The sequence below is a fragment of the Aquarana catesbeiana genome, linkage group LG01 (genome assembly GCF_042186555.1).
Source record: "Aquarana catesbeiana isolate 2022-GZ linkage group LG01, ASM4218655v1, whole genome shotgun sequence".
NCBI lineage: Eukaryota > Metazoa > Chordata > Amphibia > Anura > Ranidae > Aquarana > Aquarana catesbeiana.
This window is the reverse complement of record NC_133324.1, coordinates 396246659-396274342: the sequence shown is the minus strand read 5'-3', so window position 1 is coordinate 396274342 and position 27684 is coordinate 396246659. Positions and strand designations below refer to the sequence as shown.

Below are 27684 nucleotides of genomic sequence, written 5' to 3'. Positions count from 1 at the left end.
TTATTACCTCTAAATCAGCCCCAGGGTATGAGATGACAGTTGTCTGCTTTTGCTGAACTCATATCTTCATTGGCAGGAAAACGTCCACCAGCTGAAAGCTTTCAGCTCTGAGCAAAGGTAAAATTGATTAGTTTAGTTTAAAATATCTGCTCTAATTGCAAGAAGTCCAGTGTGTATGCCACAACAGTGTACCTCATTGGGTCACTACTTGTGTTAAAAGGATAAAAAAGGATTTGGAAGGGGCTTTTAAGGTCCAGAAACAAGATGTTGTAAAATGTATGTACAGTGTTAGAGGTGGTACTGGACCCTTTCCTATTTATATTCCCATTTCCGCTTAGTGTATATGGCACTTCTGAAATGTTAGGGTATTCCTTCATATGAATTGGTTCAGTGTTGGTTTTTCACTAAAGCATAAACAAACCAGTGTATCAATTTGCCTAATAGTCCAAAAAACCCATTCCCAAATGACATACAAAGTCATGGAAACATTTTTTTTCCAAATCCATAATTTGTTTTGCCAGTGATTGGGTGTAGTCTAAATTTCAGTCCAAATCTTTTTTTTTGCTAACGTTTTTTATCAGTGTGATATTGGTAAAATTGTTCTTTACAGAGCCAGAGACTGATATTGGTAAAATTGTTCTTTACAGAGCCAGAGACTAAAGTAAACCATGAAATAAATTGAATGAATACAGTTGAATTAATATATTATACATTTCATGCAGTTGATCAATACAGCTGATCATTCTTATTTTTATATAGCTCAAGTTTACTCCATATGTGCTTATATTCAGGACTGGATCACTACAACACATCAACATTTATCCCAGATTCAGTTAAAAGATGAATATCAAGTCAAAGAGGTCCCTAAGAAAATGATCAACGAGGACAACATCGGTATTCTAGATATTAAGAGGTAACCTTTTATTTGTATTTTTTATGAAATGTTGCTTTATGCTTAAATTAGAACTCTGGATACATCGGATATTTATTTTAGACATACTGTGAATATGTACAGTATGTATTTGATTTAGTAAGCCCATCTAAGCTGTGATTGGAACTGATTTCCCTCGTTTTCTGTTCTATAAACAACTGTAACATTTTTTCCCATCACTTCCTCTCTGGTCATCTGGGCTAATAGATCTTCCCAGCAGGGGCAAAACTTCCAGCTTTCCCCCTTTCTAATCAAAACAAAACATAAAATGTTCTGAATACACTTTATTCATCAATTGAGACCTGTCTGGGTGTGTGTAAATCACAACATTGGCTTTATAGAAATACAAATCCGTTGACAGATATATACAGTGTTTGATTATGCATGATGAGTTTGATTAGATTCTGTTGGTTAGTGCACAATTGTCCATGTTTCTTAAATTGTTTATCCAGTAAGTCTGTCTGTAGAGAGCTGCAAATATATCTTGTAGGATATAGAAATATCACTAAGATAGAGGTCCAGGGTAAATCAGAGGACTTTGTGAGCAAGACTGGAAGAAGGAGTGTCTAAAGCTCACAGTCTAGGCTACACCTAAGCACTGTATTTTTTTTCCGATTACTTTATCGACATGATGGTGCACAATGCATGCATGACCTGTGTTACAGCATTCTTCAGTTTAGTTTTCCCACTAAAGAAGAAGATACTGAAACGTCATAAGAACCTTGTTGCAGCTCTAAAAAGTAACACACATAATTTTCCCTTTTCAGGTCAACTGGATGTCCAGAAAAAGGATTTGGAGCTGTTTTGCCACACCATAATAAAGATCATATGAAAATGTAAGTTTACAGAATGAGTCACAATTGTTAAAATTCCAAAATGTATTTTCTTTCTTGTATATTAAGGGACACAGGAAGTTTGTAACCTTCAGGGACTGGGCACTGACCAAAACTGAGTAACCCCTCAGTTGCATGCTTTTAGGAGCATGGGCTTCTTTCTTTATTGTAAGACTAGCCTTTTTTTGCTAGCACTTCAATCAATACTTTTCTCTACACTGTTGCTGGACTTGGACTCTTGCAGCTATTCGGCATTGTGATCCTTAGCCTAAATTTTGAAGCCTGCAAAGACTTATCTTGCTTTTCCAGCTCTTCCTATGTGGATATTGAAAATATCCTGATAAGCTGTTTGTTTCCCCCAAGTGTTTATTACTCTTGTATCCATTTGGTGAGGAGTTGGTGCAGAAGTGACCATTTGCCAGTGTTCTGTCCTTTAATGGAACTAAATCCATCGATTTAAAAAATCTTCCTTGGCATGAAGGCATAGCCCCATCTTTAAGAATGGAGGGACATTTACTAACCCTTGCAAATGCTAGAAAAACTTGCATCTCCAACACTTGTGTACAGGGGGAGGTATCCCAGGGCTACTAACTGGAATTTTGCTCCCTGCCCCTCAGTTTTTCACCTATTAACTTCCTGTGTTACCACACAAATTAGCAGATCTCTATCAATGCTTCTCATGTCTTCTGGATCAAGGTATCATTGCCTCAGTTCCTGTGGTAGAACAGTTTCTGGGTTTTATTCCAACCTGTTCACTATTCCTAAACCCAAAGAGGGCCATGCATGCCATGCTGGATCCTAAAGCTCTGAATGTCTTCATTCAAGCCCAGAAGTTCTGCATGGAATCCACCAAATATGTTATCACCTCCCTTCACCAGCGAGACTTCTGTGGACATCAAGGATGCAAACCTGCAAGTCTTCATCCAGCGCATCAATGTTTCCTACATTTTGCCGTGGGCCCCCTACACTACCAGTTTATGGCTTTGCCCTTCGGCCTCTCGTCGGCACTTCTGGTGTTGAGCAAGATGCTGGCTCCAGTATTAGCCCTGGTGCGCTGTTGTGGCATACTCATTGTGTGATACCTAAAGCTGAAGTTTAGTTTTTTAGTTATGTGTAATGGTGTGTTTTTCATTACTTGAAGACAGATGCTTCTGCTAAAAATCCTTCCTGCTGTGCCTCTTCAAGCCACTGGATGCTGTCCTAAAACTGGCCATACACCTATAGATTATCTGCAGATTTTCTATGGTTAGATGGAAAAAGTGGGAGATTCCTCCATCCACAAAGTTTAGGGAACATGGAGAAATCTGTTGCACTTTTTCCATCTAACCATAGAAAATCTGCAGATAATCTATAGGTGTATGGCCAGCTTAAGTGTCTGTCTTCCAGCACTGTGAGAGTTGACTGCATCAGATGCTACTGAGAAATCAGCTGCCTGCCTTTACAGAGGTAAGGGCAGAGAGCTCTGGGCACAGTCTGCAGGAGCCTGACATTGCAGTGCATTTATTTTTTATTTTTTGGAAAGGTGAACTTCGCCTTTAAAGTGGAACTTGCATAAAATAATGACACCTGGTAGCATGGCCACTGAATGAATAATTTGGAAGTTTGAGGTGAAATTGAGAAATAATAGGTAATGTACCTGTTTTTAGACTAATATTTGTTTTCAGTGAACACTGGCAATGCTACTTTAGAGCTAAAAAAACTGTGGCTTATCTATATCTATTATAACAATACATTTTTAGATTACCTAAGGTGACATAAGAATGAATGTAATGCTAACATTCTGAAAATGGAAGTGAAAATAGAGCATGAATGCACTCTTGCAAAACTATGGGTGTATTTATCATTGATTTGATGAGACATTCGCTTAAAATTTGCGAATTTTTTAAGATTCAGTTTTCAGCATTCACTGCATTTATCACAGTTTGCATCAAGCAAAATTCACCCATGATTGTGGGAAAGATGTATAGGGTAGGTGTCTCACAGACTCCTAAGTGTAAAATGTACATAAACACAACTTACAAAATAAAAATTAATTTACCTTTTCAGAGGCCAACAATGACTGAAGACGTTCCATGGTGTCCGATTAAGCATTGGACTTTCTTCCATACTGCTCAAACTCCCATTTGAGGCCTGTCATATTTCCACACTGGGCCTCGGTTTAAGGGGCCCAGGGAACTCTGGGACGGAGTTATCTGTGACATCATTGCCAATATTTGGACTTGCACAATTATTCTAAAAAATGTATATACTCTAGTTCTCCTTTAAATTGGTTGATCTATGTTATAAAAACTGAGATATTGGCTACATTGAGCTGTAGAAAACATACATTACCTTAGTGTGGCAGACTATGGAGAACTGGTCTACCTTTGTAACACATTTTTCTGTATTCTCATATGGCTTTCCCATGGCTGTCAGTTTTCTTGGAAAACAAACTGGCTTTCCTATCTTTTTTCCTATATTATGAATAACATCAAATGTCAGTAGAAATTGGATTTGATGTTACCATACAGCAAAAGTGACAACTGCAGAGCTTGTCATAATTAAAGTGTCACTAAACCCACATCATAAAAAAACTATCAATAAATGCTGTATTGCATGCTTTTCCTACTCAGTCACTATGAGTTCTGTTTTCTGTAAAAAATCTGGTTGATCCTGCTGTTCTCTATCTCCACCTTCTGTTCATGTCCCCAATGCAGCTAGGGATTTTGCTGAGCAGTGTTGGCAGCTCTGCACATACCCAGTTTTCAGTGTGTTTCAATGCTGAGCATTTCCTGCCTGTCAGGAACCATGAAACAGACCGAGACAGAAAATGCAGTTTAATAAAATGGTAAAAATGGTACAACTGATAAACGTAGTCAAAACAAAGCCAGGGTTCGGTAGCCAAATCGTGTAGTCAGAAAAAGCCAGGAAATCGGGGGGGGGGGGGGGGGGGGGTTAGAGATGAGCGTAGTCAGAGGCATCAGGCAGGATCAGGAACCAGAAGGGACATCAGCCAGGCAAGTCCTCAACAGGAACACAGCAGAGAGTCTCTAGATATGTTTGACCAAGGAAAAGGCAATTGATGAAATGAACCAGGTAGTTTAAATTGCCAGGAGGGGCTGGCCGTGGGCTTGACTGAAGAGCAGGAGATGATTAACAGGTGAGCTACTGTGGAACGATGAGTTCTGGCAATTAACCGACAGCTGAGCAACCTGAGCACAGAGAAGGAAGGACTGAGAGCCCAGTCCTGACACTCCCTATTATATCTGAGCAGCCCATGTGCCTAAAGAGTCCCACATGTGGGCGTATACACAGTGTTAAATGACAGCCCACTCCCTCCCTCCTCCTTCATGCCCACTAACCAGCTAAACACAATGGGGCGAGATATTACATGTGGATTGATGGAGGCTTCACCTCCCTGTTTTTCTAAGACACAAACTGGAGGGGCGTGACACAACATGTGACTGGCAAAAAAACGTCCACACCATGCTATTGCCAAAAAATAATAAAGATTTGATTTCAAATATATATTTTTATGACAATTTTAAACGGTTTGTTGATATTAGTTATTTTTACTTTCAACTTTAATTTTTAAAAGGCTGTTTTTTTTTTTTATAATGTGACCAGCAGCAGAGAACTAGAAGTTCCTCCTGCTTATGTTTACCTGCAGACAGGCTGGGAAACATCTGGGTCATGTAACAGCGGTATATCGATTAGGAAAAATGTACTTAGATTTTTTTTCTAATTAACCCCTTCCCGACCAGCTGCCGCAGTTGTACTGCGGCAGGTTGGCTACCCTGGGTGAACCAACGTAACGCTACGTCAGTTTGCCTTTTGACCACCAGGGGACGCGTGCACCGGAGCCGATGCGCATGCCTGGCGGTCGCGATGACCGCCGGGCACTGACAATTGCTCCACACAGAGACAGAACGGAGATCTGTCAACGTAAACAAACAGATCTCCGTGCTGTCAGGGGTGAGGAGAGCGATCTGTTGCTCATACTAAGTATGAACAACAGTCGGTCTCCTCACCCAGTCAGTCCCCTCCCCCCACAGTTAGAATCACTCCCTAGGGAACACAGTTAACCCCTTGATCGCCCCCTAGTGGTAATCCCTTCCTTGCCAGTGACATTTACACAGTAATCAGTGCATTTTTATATAAATGACAATGGTCCCAAAAATTTGTCAGAAGTGTCCAATCTGTCCGCCATAATGTCGCAGTCCCGATAAAAATCGCAGATCACTGCCATTACTAGTAAAAAAAATAATAATAAAAATGCCATAAATCTTTCTTTTCTTTTGTAGATGCTATAACTTTTGCGCAAACCAATCAATACACGCTTATTGCGATTTTTATTACCAAAGATATGTAGAAGAATACATACCGAAACCAAACCGAGGAAAAAATTTGCTTTTTTTTAAAAAAAAAAATTGGGGATGTTTATTACAGCAAAAAGTACAAAATATTGTGTTTTTTTTTCAAAATTGTCACTCTATTTTTTTTATAGCGCAAAAAAACGCAGAGATGATCAAATACCACCAAAAGAGAGCTCTATTTGTGCGAAAAAAAGGGCGTCAATTTTGTTTGGGTACAAGGTCGCACGACCGCGCAATTGTCAATAAAAAAGGGACGTAGTGCCGTATCTCAAAAAATGGCCTGGTCATTGAGCAGCCAAATCTTCCGGGGCTGAAGTGATTAAAATAATTACAGTGCCATCATCCATATACAGAAATAGAAGGGATAATGTAAATTAAACTGTGTGTTTAGTATCACTTTAATGTTCCATTCAAATGCTTGTTTGGATTATTGCGGTTATTTCTGTGCAGACAAACCCACAAAAACTGCATTTTCTTGTGGTCTACAATACAGTTTTTAAATGCATATCGGTTACAGAAATAACATCAATTATGACTGTATTGTGTAGAGGGGTCAAACAATTGGTCTAACGATTACAATGTTAGACTTGCCTTTGCCATAAATGATGAGTACACTCATCATTTACTGTAAGAATATAATTAGCAGTTAAAGTAACCAATTAAATCCCGACCTAAGTAATGTACCAGCTCCCAATAATCTCACAAGTCATACTGACATTTTAATGTATTAATAACAATAACACTGTTATTAAATGGGTAATGTAGTGTCAGGGTAATAAAGTGTAACATTAACTACCGCATATGTTTTTGCGTTTTTTTAGCTATTGTTAAAGTAAAAAAATGTTAATAAGAGGCTTGCATGTCTTTTTTTTTTGCATAAAGTCCAACTCCAGCTGAAATACTGTATACTTCCAGATGGAGTAAAGAATAGTTAGAACCTTCTATCTTCTATCTGTGTCTCCACTCTGATTATTTCCCAGTTGATCACTGAGACAAAGTATGGGGAAATCTTTCCCACGTGGGCATATACAGCAATAAAATCATGTGTGGTCACTGATACAAGAAGTGTGGGAAAACACCCCCAAATGGTTAAAGCGGGATTCCGTCCGGGAAAAAAAACTAAATTTAAAGTCAGCAGCTACAAACACTGTAGCTGCTGACTTTAAGTAAGTAAACTTACCTGTCCTGGGTGCCCGCGATGTCAGCCGCCCGAGGCCGACCCGTCCCTCGGCTCTCGGGTCCCGGCACCGCCATCCTAAGTAAGGGAAACAGGCAGTGGAGCCTTGCGGCTTCACTGCCAGTTTCCTACTGCGCATGTGCGAGCGACGCGGCGCTCTGTGAATGGCCCCGTGGTTTTCTGGGAACACACACAGGGCTGCTCACCGAGGAACAGGACACGCCGCGGAATAGGAAGAGGCAGATTAGGAAGACTGCCTAGCAACAAGGGTTCAGGGTTTTTTTTTTCAAATGTTTTTTTTTAATTTTTTTTAGGATTTTTAGTGCAATTTTCTTTTTCAGGGTGGCCCTCCACTTTTTTAAGGTTTTTACTGCTGCTTTGCCCTCACTGGGGAGATTCCCCTCCTTTTTATTTCCGCTTGTGACATCCTTCATGTCACCTACAGTAAAATACTGCTGTTATTAACTATCCCTTCCTTAATATATAAAAAAGAAAAACATGGGAGTATTAATAAATTAAGCTGAATGATCTTCCGTATACTGTATAGATAAATGACTGTGTACACAATAGATATGGAAAGCAAACTCATGTTCATCAGGGATGAGGATTGCGTTTTGTCTGTCTAGACTGTATGTCAGTCTCATGTCAGAAGTATACATTTCTGATGACAGCTCTCCTTTCTGTCACCTCTCATCTGAGTTATATGGTAACTACTGAATAATACATTTATTGGCTCATAAAGTAGTGAGCACCGTGGATGACATCCTCTTCCTCTAATTACTGAGCTGTGCTATAATTTACAGCAGAGCCCCAGGAATTGATAATAACCCTTCTTACACTAACCCCTGCTTAATGTCCTCCCTTTTTTTCTCATTGTACCTGTACGGAAAACGAGTGTGACTCGCTCAACTCTCTCAAAACTCAGCTAACAATTCGATTTTATTTAAAAATACTAGTGATGTTATCAAGGCTTAAATAAATGTTATATTTGGGGGAATTCAAAGCTCATCTCTTTCATCTCATAACTCAAACTGTGCAAAATAACAGGGCCTTTTTTTTGCTAATTAAAAAAATAGTCTGTCAGGATGTAAAGTCGGTTTCTATTATTTCTGTATTTTTCCAAAGGAGCAGCGTGTTCTACCATGGTATACCATCAACACAAGAAAGAAACTTTGCATTATTACATTTTATATGCAAACTAAAATGGTGAAACATTTAAGACTTGGGCTCGGTTCACACTGCTGCGCCTTGGGATCCAACTAGTCGCGTGATGTGAGAAATCCCATGTTAGTCAATGAGAGCTGTCCTAAATAGCTCTACTGAAATTGCTCCGCCTTCAGAAAAGGTTACTGTACTACAGCGATATGCAATTAGCGGACCTCCAGCTGTTGCACAACTACAAGTCCCATCATGCTCTGCCTCTGGGTGTCATGCTCGTGGCTGTCAGAGTCTTGCTAAGCCTCATGGGACTTGTAGTTCTGCAACATCTGGAGGTCCGCTAATTGCATATCCCTGCTGTACTACTTCAAGGTGACTTCTATCCAACTTCTATTCTCTGCTATTCTATACTTCTATCAAAGTAGTACTGAAGTCGCCAGGAAGTTGCCTGGCAAAGTTGCACCGCAAGTCACCCGACTTTCAGGTCGTGGCAGTGTGAACCGAGCCTTAGACCCCATACACACTTAGATTCTCTGCAGATTTTTGTCTTCAGATTTACCAAAACCATATAATATGAGGTCAAACCTTAAAAGTTTCAATTAGTATGCAATCAGGCAGGCCCTTGCACTACATGGTTTTGGTAAATCTGAAAACAAAAATCTGCAGAAAATCTAATAGTGTGTATGGGGTCTTAGACTGCTTCATCAGAACACAAATTGCAAAATAGCAAAAGTTAGTTGTACTATGACTAAAGCCAGTTTTTATCAAGACTATGAAATTATATACATTTTTTTTCTTTATAGATATAAACATGTATTTAAATGTTGATTGTGATTATTTTGCTTTTTTGCTCTACTTTGTAGAAATCTGGACACGACATATGCTACAGACTATGTGGCCCCTTATCCTTGCACAGCAACTTTAGTAAGTATTTCTTTTGGTTTACATCTCTATTTATTTTAGTTTGAAATATTACTAAAACTGGAGTTTTGATTTGTTTTACTACAGTTAGGTCCATAAATATTGGGACATCGACACAATTCTAATCTTTTTGGCTCGATACACCACCACAATGGATTTGAAATGAAACAAACAAGATGTGCTTTAACTGCAGACTTTCAGCTTTAATTTGAGGGTATTTACATCCAAATCAGATGAACAGTATAGGAATTACAACAGTTTGTATATGTGCCTCCCACTTTTTAAGGGACCAAAAGTAATGGGACAATTGGCTGCTCAGCTGTTCCATGGCCAGGTGTGTGTGTTATTCCCTTATTATCCCATTTACAAGGAGCAGATAAAAGGTCCAGAGTTAATTTCAAGTGTGCTATTTGCATTTGGAATCTGTTGCTGTCAACTCTCAATATGAGATCCAAAGAGCTGTCACTATCAGTGAAGCAAGCTATCATTAGGCTGAAAAAAAAACAAAACAAACCCATCAGAGAGATAGCAAAAACATTAGGTGTGGCCAAATCAACTGTTTGGAACATCCTTAAAAAGAAAGAACGCACCTGTGAGCTCAACAACACCAAAAGACCCGGAAGACCACGGAAAACAACTGTGGTGGATGACCGAAGAATTCTTTCCCTGGTGAAGAAAACACCTTCACAACAGTTGGCCAGATCAAGAACACTCTCCAGGAGGTAGGTGTATGTGTGTCAAAGTCGGCAATCAAGAGAAGACTTCACCAGAGTGAATACAGAGGGTTCACCACAAGATGTAAACCATTGGTGAGCCTCAAAAACAGGAAGGCCAGATTAGAGTTTGCCAAACAACATCTAAAAAAGCCTTCACAGTTCTGGAACAACATCCTATGGACAGATGAGACCAAGATCAACTTGTACCAGAGTGATGGGAAGAGAAGAGTATGGAGAAGGAAAGGAACTGCTCATGATCCAAAGCATACCACCTCATCAGTGAAGCATGGTGGTGGTAGTGTCATGGTGTGGGCATGTATGGCTGCCAATGGAACTGGTTCTCTTGTATTTATTGATGATGTGACTGCTGACAAAAGCAGCAGGACGAATTCTGAAGTGTTTCGGGCAATATTATCTGCTCATATTCAGCAAAATGCTTCAGAACTCATTGGACGGCGTTTCACAGTGCAGATGGACAATGACCCGAAGCATACTGCGAAAGCAACCAAAACGTTTTTTAAGGGAAAGAAGTGGAATGTTGCGCAATGGCCAAGTCAATCACCTGACCTGAATCCGATTGAGCATGCATTTCACTTGCAGAAACTGAAGACAGTTACAGTAGAGGCCTGGCAGAGCATCACCAGGGATGAAACCCAGCGTCTGGTGATGTCTATGCATTCCAGACTTCAGTTAGTTTCATTTCAAATCCATTGTGGTGGTGTATAGAGCCAAAAAGATTAGAATTGTTTAGATGTCCTAATATTTATGGACCTGACTGTATATGTAAGCAACTATGGGACCTACATGATCAAAGGGTCAAATCACCCAGTAATGTTAATTAATTTGTATGTCTAACTCAGTGGGTTGAGCTACTGAATTTTTATATCTCTTGGATTCCTAAGCAATGAGACTTCTCTGCTTTAGTATTACCTCTGGATACCTGCGTCCCCACCAGTGACGGCTGGTGCTCAAACATTTTGGGGGAACGCACACAATCTGAAAAATTCTGAAAAAAAACCCCATCAATTGCAGCCTCACTGTACCGTCAATCGCAGACACTGTGCCATCAAATGCAGCCACTGTGCCCATCAATTGCCGCCACTGTACCATCAAACGCAGCCACTGTGCCATCAAATGCAGCCACTGTGCCCATCAATTGCCGCCACTGTACCATCAAACGCAGCCACTGTGCCATCAAACGCAGCCACTGTGCTCATCAATTGCCGCCACTGTACCATCAAACACAGCCACTGTGCCTTCAAACACAGCCACTCTGCCCATCAAACGCAGCCACTCTGCCCATCAAACGCAGCCACTGTGCCCATCAAACGCAGCCACTGTGCCATATCAAATGCTTCCACTGTCCCATCAAATGCTGCCACTGTGCCATCAAATGCTGCCACTGTGCCCCATCAAATACTGCTACTGTGCCCATCTTATGCAGCCACTGTGCCCATCTTATGCAGCCACTGTGCAGCATCGAATGTAGTCACTGTGCCCATCATATGCAGCCACTGTGACATCATATACAGCCACTGTGCCCATCAAATGCAGCCACTGTGCTCATCAAATGCAGCCTCACTGTGCCCATCAAATGCAACCTCACTGTACCTCATCAAATGCAGCCTCACTGTGCCCCATCAAATGCAGCCTCACTGTGCCCATCAAATGCAGCCTCACTGTGCCCCATCAAATGCAGCCTCACTGTGCCCCATCAAATGCAGCCTCACTGTGCCCCATCAAATGCAACCTCACTGTGCCCCATCAAACGCAGCCTCACTGTGCCATATCAAGTGTGCCCCCCACCCGCCGTCTGTACTTACCCTGTCTCGGTGGCGGTGGGACAGCTCCTCGATGTCTTCTCCCATCCTCTCTTTCCAGATAGGTGTCCAATCACAGCACCTGTCGTTTCAGCCAATCAGGTGATGGGTAACAGATCCGAGCACCTGATTGGCGGAGAAGGGGTTTAGTGTTAGGAAAGCGAATATTAATTTGCTTTTCTAACACAGCTGAGTGACCTGTGAGCGCCCAGCATTTTTGACGCCTGTTAGGGCCTATGGCTCTAATCAGGTGCTTAAAAAAAACCCTGCCGCTGTAATTCAGGAGCCCGGCGCCCGGGCGCCTGAATAGGGGGTGGCAGCGGGGGTGGCAGCGGCGGCCATAGATAGATTCATGCAATGCATGAATCTATCTATTGGTGCTAGAGGGGTGGCTGGAGAGAGGGGGCGGCGCCCGTGTGCCCTTATGGACACACCGCCACTGGTCCCCACTTCCTTTTTGCAATCACCGACACAAGACTCAATTAGGGTTTATTTACTAAAGGAGTAGATGCTGTCTGCTTAGCAAATTCATTGTTAATGATTGGGGTGACTCTGTATTTTTTATACAATGGTAATGCTTATAGCTGAAATCCATTTAATAAAAAAATACCATTGAGTCTAGGTTCTTATCTATGCGGCTGCGCTTGATGTGTTTTACAGACACGTTTTTCAGTGCATTTTGCGATTCTAAACCAGTGTTTTTTATGCCTTTTTTTCATGCATTTTGCTCTTTTTTTCTGTTTAAACGCACTGTAAAACACACCGTATATAGCTGGTTGCTAAGGAGGGGGATGGGAAGCCGGCCGCCGCGTTCTTAGCAAACGATGAGTCATCAGCTGTCTGCGGGGTTCCCGCTAAAAGCTGAATGTAAAAAAAAAAAAAAATTTGCCGGTAAAAAAGTTAGCGAAACAAAAGGCGTGGGATTCCTCCCCAGGTCCATACCAGGCCCTTCAGGTCTAGTATGGATTCGGAGGGGACCCCCACGCCAATTTTTTTTTTTTAAATGGTGTGGGGTCCCCCCAAAATCCAAACCAGACCCTTAACGTGGGAGCGTGGGTGCTTTGGGGCAGGGGGGCTCTGCGCCCCCCCCACCCCAAAGCACCTTGCCCCCCTGTTGATGAGGACAAGGGCCTCTTTACGATAACCACTGGCTAGGGCACTGAGGGTGGGGGGCTTATCGGAATCTGAAAGCCCCCCTTTAAGAAGGGGGGCCCCAGATCTCGCCCCCACCATGTGAATGGGTAGGGGTACATCGTACCCCTACCCATTCACCAAAAAAGCAGTGAAATGTAATAAAAACACAAGAGCTGGTTTTTGACAATTCCTTTTATTAATAGCTCTGTCTTCTCTAGCCATCTTCTCCTCGAGCTGTCTCTTCCCGCCGCTGCTGTCTTCTTCCTCACCGCTGATTACCCGCTAAAAAAATTAAAAAAGCTGCTCTTGTTCTGTTGATGTCTTCATCTGTTTTGTTGTCACCCACTCTCTGGCGACTCTTATTTAGCCATGGGGCGTGACCATCCATTGACGTCACCCGGAGAGCCCGCCCCTTGTCACAAGGGGCGGCCTCTTTGGGTGATGTCATCGGAAGGCCACGCCCCATGGCTATATAAGAGTTGACAGAGAGCGGGAGACTACAAAACAGATAAAGACATTAATAGAACAAGAGCAGCTTTTTACTATTTTTTAGCGGGTAACCAGCGGCAAGGAAGAAGACAGCAGTAGGAAGAGACGGTGGGAAGAGACAGCTTGAGGAGAAGACGGAGGGAAGAGACGGTGAGAAGGAGAAGACAGCTGGAAGAGACAGTTCGAGGAGGAGAAGGCGGGAAGGAGAAGACAGCGGGAAGAGACAGCTCGAGGAGGAGACGGCGGGGAGGAGAAGATAACAGGAACAGACAGCTAGAGAAGACAGGGCTATTAACCTCCCTGGTGGTATTCCCGAGTGTGGCGCGGGGTTAAATTTCAGTACCATTAGTGGTAACCCCGAGCCACACTCGGGATAGCATCTCAAGATCCTGGTGCAGTGTACCTACCTTGTCCCCAGGATCATGCAATGTCCCCCCGCTGTATCTGTGGGCTGTGTCCGCTGCCCGATGCCTCTTTGTGCCGGGCTCCGTTCCCTGCGAGCGTCGCGATGCATGGGCGCGGAGCCCGGCGGCAAGTTTAAAATTCATAACACATACAGTACACTGTAATCTTACAGATTACATTACTGTATGAAATCATTTCATATACCTTTTGTCCCTAATACTTTGTCTAATTCCCTTAATGCACTTTTATATTGTATATACTGTTCTTACTGCCTAGAAACTTGAGAACGTCCATGGCAACCAAAAAAGTGTTTGTACGTCAAAAGTGGTCTAGAAAACAGCGATAGTAGATTAGAACACTTGCAGAATTGAGCGATAGTGAATCGTGGGGAAATTAATTTTATTATTATCATATTATTATTTTTTATAATTATTTATAGATATTTATTATATTATAATTTATGATTTAGTGTTTCAAACTTTATCTTACCCAGGATATCTACTAGACTCTTGTTTGGACATATTTAAGTGTATTATTACTCAGAATTACAGGCCTAAAATATAAAACGCCAAATTTCTATGCAAAACAATGTACCGCTCTGAGACACAAAAATCTGACATAATCATACCACCAGGGGGGTTAATAAAGGAATTGTCAAAAACCGGCTCTTGTGTTTTTATTACATATCACTGCTTTTTTGGTGAATGGGTAAGAGTTTGATGTACCCAATACCCATTCACATAAGGGGAGGGGGGCCGGAATCTAGGGGACCCCTTCTTAAAGGGGGGCTTACAGATTCTGATAAGCCCCCGCCCGCAGACCACTGGCTAGGGTTGTCGGGAAGAGGCCCTTGTCCTCATCAACATGGCGGCAAGGTGCTTTTGGGGTGGGGGACGCAGAGCCCCCCCTGCTCCAAAGCATGCAGCCCCCTCCCCATGTTGAGGGCATGCAGCCTAGTATGGTTCAGGAGGGGAGGGGCGGGGGGGGGCGCTCGCTCGTCCCCTCCCTTTCCTGACCTGCGGGGTGGCATGCTCGGATAAGGGTCTGGTATGGATTTTGGGGTGCCCACGCCAATTAAAAAAAAAATATTGGCGTGGGGTTCCCATCCGAATCCATACTAGACTTGAAGGGCCTGGTATGGACCTGGGAGGTAACCCCATGCCGTTTTTTTTTTCGCACTTTTTTTGCCGGTCAAATGTATATATATTTTTTTTACATTCAGCTTTCAGCGGATAACACTGCTGACGGCTGATGACTCATCGGTTGCTAAGGACACGGCAGGCGGCTTCCCAGCCCCCTGCTTAGCAACCAGCTATATACAATGGTAAAATAAGAACCGCAAAACACATCAAAAATCGCATCAAAAATACACATTTTGTGTTTCTTGTGCAGCTCCATTGAACTGCAAATCGCGGGGAAAAAGTCCCTGACCCATAAAATGCAGCCTCACTGTGCCCCATCAAATGCAGCCTCACTGTGCCCCATCAAATGCAGCCTCACTGTGCCCCATCAAATGCAGCCTCACTGTGCCCCATCAAATGCAGCCTCACTGTGCCATATCAAATGCTGCCAGTGTGCCCCTCGCCCGCCGTCTGTACTTGCCCTCGGCGGCGATGGGACAACTCCTCGATGTCTTCTCCCATCCTCTCTTTCCTGATAGGCGTCCAATCACAGAGCCTGTCGTTTCAGCCAATCAGGTGACGGGTAACAGATCCGAGCACGGAGAGGTGGTTTAGTGTTAGGAAAGCGAATATTCATTTGCTTTTCTAACACAGCTGAGTGACCTGCGAGCGCCCAGCAAAAAAAAACAAGTCGCTGTAATTCAGGCACCCAAAAAGAGTCTGAGTGCCTGAATAGGAGGTGACAACGGCAGCTACCCCCTATGCATGAATCTATCTATTGGTGCTAGAGGGGTGGCCGGAGAGAGGGGGCGGCACCTCTGCGCCCTGACGCTTTCCAAAAACGCACCGGCTGCAAAATGCATAGATGTGAATTAGTACCATAGGAAACCATGTTAAATGGACTGTAGTGCGTTTCTGCAAACTGCAAAATGCACTAAAAAACGCATTGGTGTGAACATAGGGTTATAGTCCAGCAGTAAAGCAGCTTTGATGGGTTATTTAACTTTCATCTGGAGCTCTCCCCTACAGTAATTGTTTCCAGAAAATTGAAAACATCTAATTGATATACAGTAAATGGACGTGACCTGACACACACTGTACGAAACACATGGCGGCCTCCATCCCTGATTTAGTGGATAAAAAGGAGGAATTTTGTGGGACTTTAAATGATAGTACACCATGTTGAGATAAAGTGACAACATAAATATGAAAGTATTGTACATGATTTATTTATTGCAATTTACAATACATATCAGATATTTTGTATCAAATAGGTAGTCACCAGGCTTACACTAAATATGCTGCTCATAGCATGCAATACAAATATAAAGTAGACATGGCAAATATACATGGTATAATAAATCGATTGAAAGACAAATATAATAAAAACAAGTAACTGTTGATATCTAGTGGCACTCTACGCGTTTCCTGTCGTTACAGCTATTCATCAGGAGTGTTATAGGGTATTGTACTAGGAAGGAAAAAACATGGATTAATGATAGTACCCTTAGAATAAGGGGGAGCAGGGGAATCAAGTCCCAACAAGGTGGAGATAGTTTGGGATACTTACTGACAACCTCAAAGCCAAGTCCGGTATCAGCCAAGGAAGATGGGGGCACAAGGTATGATGTCTCCCCTGGGGTTGAAACTGGGAAACCCTCCAAGGAAGGAGAACAGCGCCCGGAGCCCAGCATAGTGGTCACAGCATGATCCAATAGGCTATTTGTACACTGAAGGTGCATGGTGTTCCTAGAAAAATGTGTCAAAAAAAGGGGATTAGTTAGATGTGTAAAGGTGTGAAAGTAATGGAGAAAAAATGTCTATGTGTTCCCACAAGGGGACTACATGAGGGAGTGTATGTGAAAAAAAAACAAGTAAGGGGAGAAAAACATAACAAAAATAAAAAAAACATACCAAAAGGGATGGCTGATCTCCCAGCAAAAGGGAATAACCTGCGTGCAGGATCAGGCTGTGCTTCCCTGTGATTGAAACAAGCAAATGAACCGCCAGCTGCTCCAAGGCTACTGATATACTTAATCCCAGGGAGGGGCCCCGTTAGCGTCATGCCTGATTGGCCAGACCGCCAATCAGGCATCCCTTTTGGTATTTTTTTTATTTTTGTTATGTTTTTCTCCCCTTACTTGGTTTTTTTTCACATACACTCCCTCATGTAGTCCCCATGTGGGAACACATAGACATTTTTTCTCCATTACTTTCACACCTTTACACATCTAACTAATCCCCTTTTTTTTTACACATTTTTCTAGGAACACCATGCACCTTTGGTGTACACATAGCCTATTGGATCATGCTGTGACCACTATGCTGGGCTCCGGGTGCTGTTCTCCTTCCTTGGAGGGTTTCCCCGTTTCAACCCCGGGGGAGACATCATGCCTCGTGCCTCCGTCTTCCTTGGCTGATACTGGACTTGGCTTTGAGGTTGTCAGTAAGTATCCCAATCTATCTCCACCTTGTTGGGACTTGATTCCCCTGCCCCCCCTTATTCTAAGGGTACTATCATTAATCCCTGTTTTTTCCTTCCTAGTACAATACCCTATAACACTCCTGATGAATGGCTGTAACGCCAGGAAACGCGTAGAGTGCCACTAGATGCCAACAGTTACTTGTTTTTATTATATTTGTCTGTCAATCGATTTATTATACCATGTATATTTGCAATGTCTACTTTATATTTGTATTGCATGCTATGAGCAGCATATTTAGTGTAAGTCTGGTGACTACCTATTTATTTGATACAAAATATCTGATATGTATTGTAAATTGCAATAAATAAATCATGTAGTGTACTTTCGTATTTATTTATGTTGTCACTTTCTCTCAACATGGCGTACCCTCATTTAAAGTCCCACAAAATTCCTCCTTTTTATCCATCTAATTGATATAATAATTTTTTATTGGATTTTAATAAATGTTAACAGAGGGAAAAAAACAGCTAATATAAACAAAGTGCCTTATAGCATTTAGGTTATAAGAAACAGACCGGGATGGACAACAGCTTTGACACAGAGTAGAAACAATAGGGTCGGATATCAGAATAATGAATTTCTGAATCATGATGTTATCATGATGTTAATTATTGAAAGCAAGAAAAAAGGAGTATGATAAAGCACTGTCTGGTGTATTCGGAGACACTACCATACAGTCATATCATCATATGTAAGTCAATGCCATGATATTGGATATTTTCCATGTTAAATAGGTACATTTTAAAGGTTTGAAGCCCAACCATCAAACCTGTATATTGAGAAATTTTTGCTTAACATTTTTAGAGTCATGCCTGAGAAGCTCTAGTAGTTTGTAGGATGGATGTTCCTTCAAGTATTACTATGCCGTGTACACACGGGCGGACTTTTCAGCATCAAATGTCCAATGGTCTATCCGACGGACTTCCGACGGACTTCCGAACGAACGGACAAAAGTGTGTTCTAAAGTCCGGAGAAAGTCCGTTCATTTTGAACGTGATGACGTATGACGGGACTAGAAAAGGAAGTCAATCTCGCCTGTTTTATCGGCGAGATTGACACCTTGCGAGCCCCGTCACGGGAGCCAGCGCCGAGCTGGTTCGCTCATCGGGAAAGGAAAAATGTTTTTTCCTTTCCCAATGAACGACAAGCATTGCTGACATTAAGGCCGGGTTCACATTGGTGCGGGGATCCGACTTGGATCCACGCCAATACCAGGCACTGTGTTTGGTATGAATCTTGAGGGGGAACTCCACGCCAAATTTTAGATGAAAAAAACGGTATGGGTTCCCCTCCAAGAGCATACCAGGCCCTTAGGTCTGGTGTAGATTTTAAGGGGAACCCCCTACACCAAAAAAACAGCGTGGGGGCCCCCCAAAATCTATACCAGACCCTTATCCGAGCACGAGCCCGGCCGGTCAGGAAAGGGAGTGGGGACAAGCGAGCACCCCCCTCCTGAACCTTACCAGGCCGCATGCCCTCAACATGGGTTTAATGATTATTGCTGATCCTGGATCTCTTTATTATAAATTAGTTCATGTTGACCTCCCAGCGTGTGAGATCCAGCTTGGTCTAACTGGTGAGTTACCATCCTAACCTTGTGGCGGTGGTCAAATTTGCATGGAGGGAAGACTCACTTCTAGCCCTGCAGTTGTTGACCATTTGAACCAAAGGACTTTAACATTCTGCAGACTGCTGCTTTTCTATTGTTTATTATTATGTATTAATCTTAATACATTGTTTTATCACAGATGTATTACACATTTATTAAATGTTATATGACAACTAGGCAAAAGAGGGATTGAGGAAAAAAGTGGTTGAATAGATACAGAAGAATCTCACACATTGTCTAGGTCCCTGGTGTCCAACACATGGCCCACTGGCCATATGTGGCCCGCTGGATGCTCTGTGTGACCTAAAAGCTCTTGGGCACCAATTAGAGAGCAGGTTGCCAGCTTCCCTCTTGCCGGCTTGCCGGCTTTCGCAGATCCCTTTCTGCCTGCAGCCATGGTGGGGACAAGGGAGATGCGGGTGCAGTGTGATATATGGCACTGTGTTCCGCATCTTTGCCCAGGTGCAAAGACCAATGATCTCCCTGCAAGTGAGGGAGAGAAGTAGAGCCGTCTACACTGCTAGGAGGTACTAGAGCAGGGCTGGGTAGCTGAGATGCAAGAAAGCTTTTGGGGGGTATGAGGGCTGTATTTATTGTCCCACATACACCATTCAATGCGGTTCAGGGGGGAACGTGGTTGAGTTCCTGCACCTATTCTCTGAGAAAAAATGCCCTGTAAAAATTGATGTAGTCTTACAACCGGCCCTTTGAGAGAAACCATAATGCTGTTATGGCCCATGATGAAATTGAGTTTGACACCCCTGTCGTAGAACATGTCATGAGACAAATTTTCAGAATAGCCCTGATCTCCATTCACATGATCAGAATCTAATGACTAAAAGCTTGGACAGCTGAAGCTGCCTGTGTACAGCGTCTCACATGTATGCCTTTTCAAAGCAGACGTCTGTTTGGAGAGGCACTTGACCAATTCATCAAAGAATTGGTCTTCCTCAAAATGCACAGCATCTAACCGCTGTACCCAGGTTTTAACTTCAAAACTGAAGTGCAACCCTAGCTTTCTGGGCCACAAAGCCCAGCAAGTCTTTTCCATAGCCCTCTTCCCAATGAAGGAATGCCCTTACTCCCAAGAGTGTGTGGGGGGGGGGGGGGGAGTCTGTTGTAGGTTGCCTCTCTCTGGGTAACAGGTGTCCCAGAACTGTAGGTTCAGTCCTTGGTTTCAAAGGAGTACAGAGTTCAAAACCGTACCTTCTTCACTGTTTTCCTCTCTCAGATCAACCACAAACTACTCAAAGGACAGTCAGATTTACAGAATGCCCTGAACCATCTTGTGTCCCAGGGAGTAGTTGGGCCAGTACCTCCACAAGTCAGGTTCAAAGGATTTAATTTAAACAACTTCCTGGTACGAAAGCCCAATGGGGGCATTTGTTAAGGGATTTTAAATCCAGAATATGACAAATATCTTCAACTTTTAAAATTATGGATGGAATCTGCTAGGTTGGTAATTGCCCCTCTGAGACAAGAGGACTACATGGCATCCATAGACATCCAAGATCTGTATCTGCATGCTCCCATGTATCCACCTCACAGTGCTTTCTGTGCTTTGCAGTAGTAGACAATAATTTTCAGCTTGTCACACTGGCCTTTACACAAGCACCCCTTCTTGCTTTTCTCAGAACTCAGGATATCCAGGTGACAGGCTATCTAGGCAACCTTCTCCTGAAGAGCTCCTCTCCTATCCAGCTATCATGTCCACAGGACAATTCAAATGCTCCAGGCTTTCGGTTGATCAATTTAAAAAAAATCTGCTATCCAGTCACCTGTAAAACTTGGGCCTGGCCCTGGACACATCTCAAGCAAAGGTTTTTCTTCCAGAACAGACATTATCACCTGTGGAAGCCAAGCCCCCCATCAACATCCTGTTGTTCAGAGCAGTTTGGATGTAACATTGGACCCCCCTTCTGTGAGGATACCCAACCAGGGCCATGGCTGTGGCCTATAGCAACCATCAAGGGGGCACCAAGAGATATGCAGCCTTGAAGAAAGTATGTCAGATAATCTCATGTACGAAAACTCACTGTCTATCAATCTCTGCAGTCCACATCCCAGGAGTGGAAAACTGGAAAACAGACTGCCTCGGCTGCCACACCTGGATCAAGGGGAATGGGTCCTTCTCCCAAACATACATTATAAAGACAAGGCTGTCTTGTGCCTAAGACTATCCTATCTTCTGAAAGTGGTATCTTTCTTTCACTTTAATAAGGACATAGTTCTACTATCCTTATGCCCTGCTCCACAGCATTCAAAGGAAATTCTCTTTATTGCATGGCCTTAGTCAGGGCCATTGGAGTCTACCTTAATGCTGCAGCTTTGATCAGGAAGAGAGACCCTGCTTTCAAGTCCACCATTCCAAGATGGATAAGAAATATGATTGATAGAGCTTACTCCCTCAAGGGAAAATTTCCTGCACTTTTATGGACACATTCCACCAGATTGCTAGGAGTTTCCTGTCAGTTCAGCGCTCGGTCTCTGTAGCCCAGCTGTGTAAAGCAGTCACCTGGTCCTCTGTACCTACTTTCTCGAAGTTCAACCAGGTAGATGTCCATTCTTCTGAGGATGCAGCTTTCAGCAGCAAAGTTCTTGCAGCAGCACTCTGAAACTGGGTATGTTGACCCTTGTTGTTTTTGGGCCTGTTGGCACAGGTTTGTTTGCCTAGTTGTTGCCTACTCTTCTCATTCATTATTTGGTTACTCTGCATTGCTTGCTACAAAACCGAGGATTCATGGAGTGGGTTAGAATTATAAGGGAGGCGCCCAGGGGTGTGTGTCCTTGAAGGCTTTGCCAGTGTCCAATCACCTGACCATACAAGCCTAACCCAGGGTCTATGAATACTTTGCCTGTCTCCTGTACTGTACTCTCTTAAATACGGGATTTACAGATAAGTCAAAATTCCTCTTTTTCCATTTCATCAGTATAAGCTTTAGTTTAGGGAGTCTATAGGATCATCTGCTTTGGCAAAATATAGGATAACTCACTTCATAAGTATGGGATGTCTGATTTTAGTGATTGCCTAAGTTGACCTAGCAAACCCAAATTTCGTGAGCAACAATTTTTTCCAGATGTTTAACTGAAGGCCCTAGCCATTTCCAATTTCCTTTAAGCTGATTGAACAGCAAGAGGATGTCACCTCTGAGGAGAGGTGGTGTGTGATTTTGTCACCTTGCAGAAGAGGTGAATTTGTCGAGGCCTTGGATGTGTCCTCTGTCACCTGTCAAATACTGTAAAGCAAGTAAGCACTTGGTAGATCTTGTAGCTGGTGTTTTCAAAGGTTTTTTTTCGCCATGCCATATGATGAGTTTGCTGGAGTAAAGCCTCAGAACTCTTATCTTTAGTGCAGACTGGGAAAGACATAGAACTGATGAGGGGGCAGGTTGAGGGTGCTATGTTCAAGTGTGTGTGTGAGTAAATGTGTTTTTTGGGGGAGGACAAAGCTGTGTTGACTGCAACATCAGTGAGCAGCATTTTGTTCTTTGCTTTGGCTAACTAGGTTAGTCAAAATGGCAAAAGGAACAAAAACCTTAGTAATTGTTATGAGCTCAAAAATGTTTCAGCCCATTGTGGTGTTCTCCCAAAATAAGACAACAGGGCAGCATAACAGCATCATTGGGCTTTTTCTCTCGTGCTGAGTCACCCCTTTATCTGTTTTTTTAAATAATTACAGTGAATATATCAATAATACACACACAAAGAGGGATTGTACATGCTCGCTAGACCACACAGGCTGTTGGCAGATATTTTCATATTTTATCTTTTAGGACACACAACCATAAATAATACCTAATATTTTGTTCTTTTACAATATTTTGTTCTTTTATTCTGGAAGCTTTTCAATTTCACTGTTTTCTTTTTAATTCTTTGAACTTTAATAGCAAGGATATTTATATTACCAAGTTGATTTTAACAGTGATTAGCCTGAAAGTTATTTGTTGTTGAAACATGATCATATCTGTACATGATGGCTTAACAGATGTTGAAGAGAACCAGTTTCACTCTAATGATTTCATTTGGATGGATCAAATATTACCTACTAACTCTTCCAAAAATGATTTTTCATTTCCGTCCGCCAATCCCAGTTTACCATACTTTGTTCAGCAAATAACAATGCTTCATTATAATTAATGACTGGGCCTCTTTTATGAAATACTATTTTTTGTGCAGCCAAAAATTAGTTTATTGTTGTGTCTACCTAGTAATTCATCTTTTTGATTTGCTTACATGGGCGTAAAGTACGTTCCCAAGAATAGTTACTATACAAAAGATTTTTGCAATATTTTTTTCAGCTGTGAAAATTAATTCTAAATGGATAATGCTATTATTCAACAATGAGGTTGATCCCCATTAAATATGTAAAGTTCAAGAAAAATTAAAGATTATCTCTGAGCAAATGTTTTCTGCCCCCATGACAATCTTTACTATGACGTTCTACCTACCTAATTCCACCATCAAATTTTCTCCGTCTGCGCCTCTTTCTGGATAGAGACCAGTGATCCAGTGCCACACTCTATACATTTCCCAACCCAATCTTGTTGTCACCCCTCATTGCAATGTCATTACACTGCTGCAGGCTTCTGGAGCCTGCATGTCATTTAACCATTGACTTAAAGCAGAGTTCCACCTAGAAATGGAACTTCCACTGATCTGGTTCCTCCCCTCCGGTGTCACATTTGCCTCCTTTCAGGGGGGAGGGGGGAGCAGATACCTGTCTAATACAGGTATTTGCTCCCACTTTCGGCGAAAGAGTGCCGCAGAATCCGCAGTGAACTATGCCATGTCTGGTCTGTCCCCTCCGCTGTCTTCTGGGAGACACACAGGTCGTAGAAGACAGCAGGGACCATTCAAAACGCCCAGTGTTACCCGCGCATGCGCAGTTGGGTAACCAGGCTGTGATGCCACAAGGCTTCACTTCCTGATTACCTTACTGAAGATGCCGGCGCCTGCACCTGGAGTACAGGTGGTCTTCGGGTGAGAACATCGCGGGCACCCTGGACAGGTAAGTGTCCTTATTTTAAAAGTCAGTAACTGCGGTATTTGTAGCTGCTGACTTAAAAAATGTTTTTTCCCGGCGGAACTCCGCTTTAAGTTAATTAAAGGAACTTTTAGGTATTTTTAAATGGTAGTGGGGGTGGTGTTCCTGGAGATCAACCTTAACTCAACTTCATGTAACTGCATGCCACCTTCTAATACTGTTTGATCTTTTGAATTATCTAAATATGACACATATTGGAGTAGTTGCCATTTTTGAAAATTTAGTTAAGGAATCCACCAGAGTCTATGGATATGCAGCACTGGTTTCCAATCTACACCAATACAAACAACTATCTATATCTCTATTTTTATTCAGCAATTCCATGTTATAAAGGATGTAAGCATTAAAAACATCCAAAATAACAGTTGTGTTACTGCATGGGACATTTCAGATCCTCATGACCTGATTTCTTTATTATTATTTTTGTATTTATTTCAAGAACCTTTATAGCGCCTTGAATTTACGCAACGCTTTACATATATATTGTACATTCCTGCCCTCAATGAGCGTACACTCTAAGGTCCCTAACTCACAAATACTAGGGCCAATCTAGACAGGAACCTATTTCCAGCATGTCTTTGGAGTGTGGGAGGAAACCCACGTTGGCACAGGGAGAACAAGTAGTGCTGTGATTGGGATTCGAATTGGCAACCCTAGTGTTGCCAGGTGGAAGTTCTAACCACTTAGCCACTGTGATCCCCGTAAGGTAGCAAATGTATTACAAAGTTGCAGAGTTTAAATAATGCAAAAATCGTAAAGAATACACTTTTGGTTATAATCAGCACAGAGGAGCCTAAAACAGAAGGTGTCTGTATGTCTGATGTTTATTCCTAAGTTTAGTAAATACTAAAGAAATCCTTCCTTTTGGCTGGTTTACAGCCCATATGGAACAATCACCTACTTATATGTGTAGTTGTCTTGCTGGCGAATTACATTCTGCAGCATTTTTTTTTAGGTGTATATTTTTCATTTTACACAGCTAGTAAAACAACAGTGACACAAAGCAAGACAAGAAAAATACAGCTGCACAGTTTCCCAACAGAGACGAACATATAACAAACACTGATACAAATAGCCACACAGCATGCATACTTACTTTACCTGCTTTCTCCCCATCATCAAATGTGCAGAAATAATAATTCTGCAGCATTTTTGGCATTAAAGGACTAGGTCCGGCGGACCTTTGGACGGACTTTTCGACGGACTTTCAGATGGACTTTCAAATGAACGGACTTGCCTACACACGATCAACCAAAGTCCGACGGATTCGTACGTGATGACGTACGACCGGACTAAAATAAGGAAGTTCATAGCCAGTAGCCAATAGCTGCCCTAGCGTCGGTTTTTGTCCATCGGACTAGCATACAGACGAGCAGACTTTTTGACCGGACTCGAGTCCGTCGGAAAGATTTGAAACATGTTTTATTTCTAGGACCGTCGGACTTTTGGGAAAAAAAGTCCGCTGGAGCCCACACACGGTCAGATGTTCCGGAGTCCGGTCCGCCGGACCTAGTCCGTCGAAAAGTCAGCTCGTGTGTACGCGGCATAACACAATGCTGCCAAAGCCAACAAGGAAGCACACACAAAGCAGGTGAGTGTTTTCCTATCCATAGGATCACAAGCCTAATAGTATGCTGATATTTATTCCAAACTATTTACAGTTGTGTAAAGCTTGTTGATCATCATCAGTGCAGTGTTTGGGAACAATGGCTTCCGTGGCGTAGGGCTTGAGAACCAACCAAAAGTGTAATGAGACAGGCTACGCTGATGTGGATTGAAAGTAACCAGAATCCTATTAATAAACCAGTATAAATCACAGCAGAGTAAATACAGTGCCTTGAAAAAGTATTCATACCCCTTAACATTTTCCACATGTTATGTTACAAAAATGTATTTTATTGGGATTTTATGTGGTAGACCAACACAAAGTGGCACATACAGTGGGGACGGAAAGTATTCAGACATTACATTACATTTTTTACTCTTTGTTATATTGCAGCCATTTGCTAAAATCATTTACGGTAAGTTCATTTTTTTTCCTCATGTACACACAGCACCCCATAGTGACAGAAAAACACAGAATTGTTGACATTTTTGCAGATTTATTAAAAAAGAAAAACTGAAATATCACATGGTCCTAAGTATTCAGACCCTTTGCTCAGTATTTAGTAGAAGCACCCTTTTGATCTAATACAGCACACCTGGATTTGGGGATCCTCTGCTATTCCTCCTTGCAGATCCTCTCCAGTTCTGTCAGATTGGATGGTAAACATTGGTGGACAGCCATTTTTAGGTCTCTCCAGAGATGCTCAATTGTGTTTAAGTCAGGACTCTGGCTGGGCCATTCAAGAACAGTAACGGAGTTGTTGTGAAGCCACTTCTTTGTTATTTTATCTGTGTGCATAGGGTCATTGTCTTGTTGGAAGGTAAACCCAGGCCCAGTGTGAGGTCCTGAACACTCTGGAGAAAGTTTTCGTCCAGGATATCCCTGTACTTGGCCGCATTCATCTTTCCCTCGATTGCAACCAGTCGTCCTGTCCCTGCAGCTGAAAAACGCCCCCACAGCATGATGCTGCCACCACCATGCTTCACTGTTGGGACTGTATTGGACAGGTGATGAGCAGTACCTGGTTTTCTCCACACATACCGCTTAGAATTAAGGCCAAAAAGTTCTATATTGGTCTCATCAGACCAAAGAATCTTATTTCTCACCATCTTGGAGTCTTTCGGGTGTTTTTTAGCAAACTCCATGCGGGCTATCATGTGTCTTGCACTGAGGAGAGGCTTCCGTCGGGCCACTCTGCCATAAAGCCCCGACTGTTGGAGGACTGCAGTGCTGGTTGACTTTCTACAACCTTCTCCCATCTCCCGACTGCATCTCTGGAGCTCAGCCACAGTGATCTTTGGGTTCTTCTTTACCTCTCTCACCAAGCTTCTTCTCCCCCGAAGCTCAGTTTGGCTGGACGGTCAGTTCTAGGAAGGGTTCTGGTCGTCCCAAACATCTTCCATTTAAGGATTATGGAGGCCACTGTGCTCTTAGGAACCTTAAGTGCAGCAGATTTTTTTTTTTGTAATCTTGGCCACATCTGTGCCTTGCCACAATTCTGTCTCTGAGCTCTTCATTTGCTCTGACATGCACTGTGAGCTGTAAGGTCTTATATAGACAGGTGTGTGGCTTTCCTATTCAAGTCCAATCAATATAATCAAACACAGCTGGACTCAAATGAAGGTGTACAACCCTCTCAAGGATGATCAGAATAAATAGACAGCACCTGAGTTAAATATATGAGTGTCACAGCAAAGGGTCTGAATACTTAAGACCATGTGATATTTCAATTTTTCTTTTTTAATAAATCTGCAAAAATGTCAACAATTATGTGTTTTTCTGTCCATATGGGGTGCGTTGTGTGTACATTAATGAGGAAAAAAAATGACCTTAACCACTTGCCAACCGCCGCACGACGATGTACGTCGGCACAATGGCA

At 42.5% G+C, this 27684-nt stretch overlaps 1 protein-coding gene across 1 annotated transcript in view; it reads left to right on the top strand.

Annotated features, from left to right (window-relative positions):
* Positions 1 to 27684, top strand: part of CFAP95 (cilia and flagella associated protein 95) — a 52372-nt gene that overhangs the window by 9520 nt on the left and 15168 nt on the right. Inside the window, exons 3-5 of the mRNA XM_073634598.1 lie at positions 792 to 913; positions 1699 to 1767; positions 9318 to 9378. Coding sequence (XP_073490699.1) covers positions 792 to 913; positions 1699 to 1767; positions 9318 to 9378 — 252 coding nt within the window. The remainder of the gene's footprint in view (positions 1 to 791; positions 914 to 1698; positions 1768 to 9317; positions 9379 to 27684) is intronic.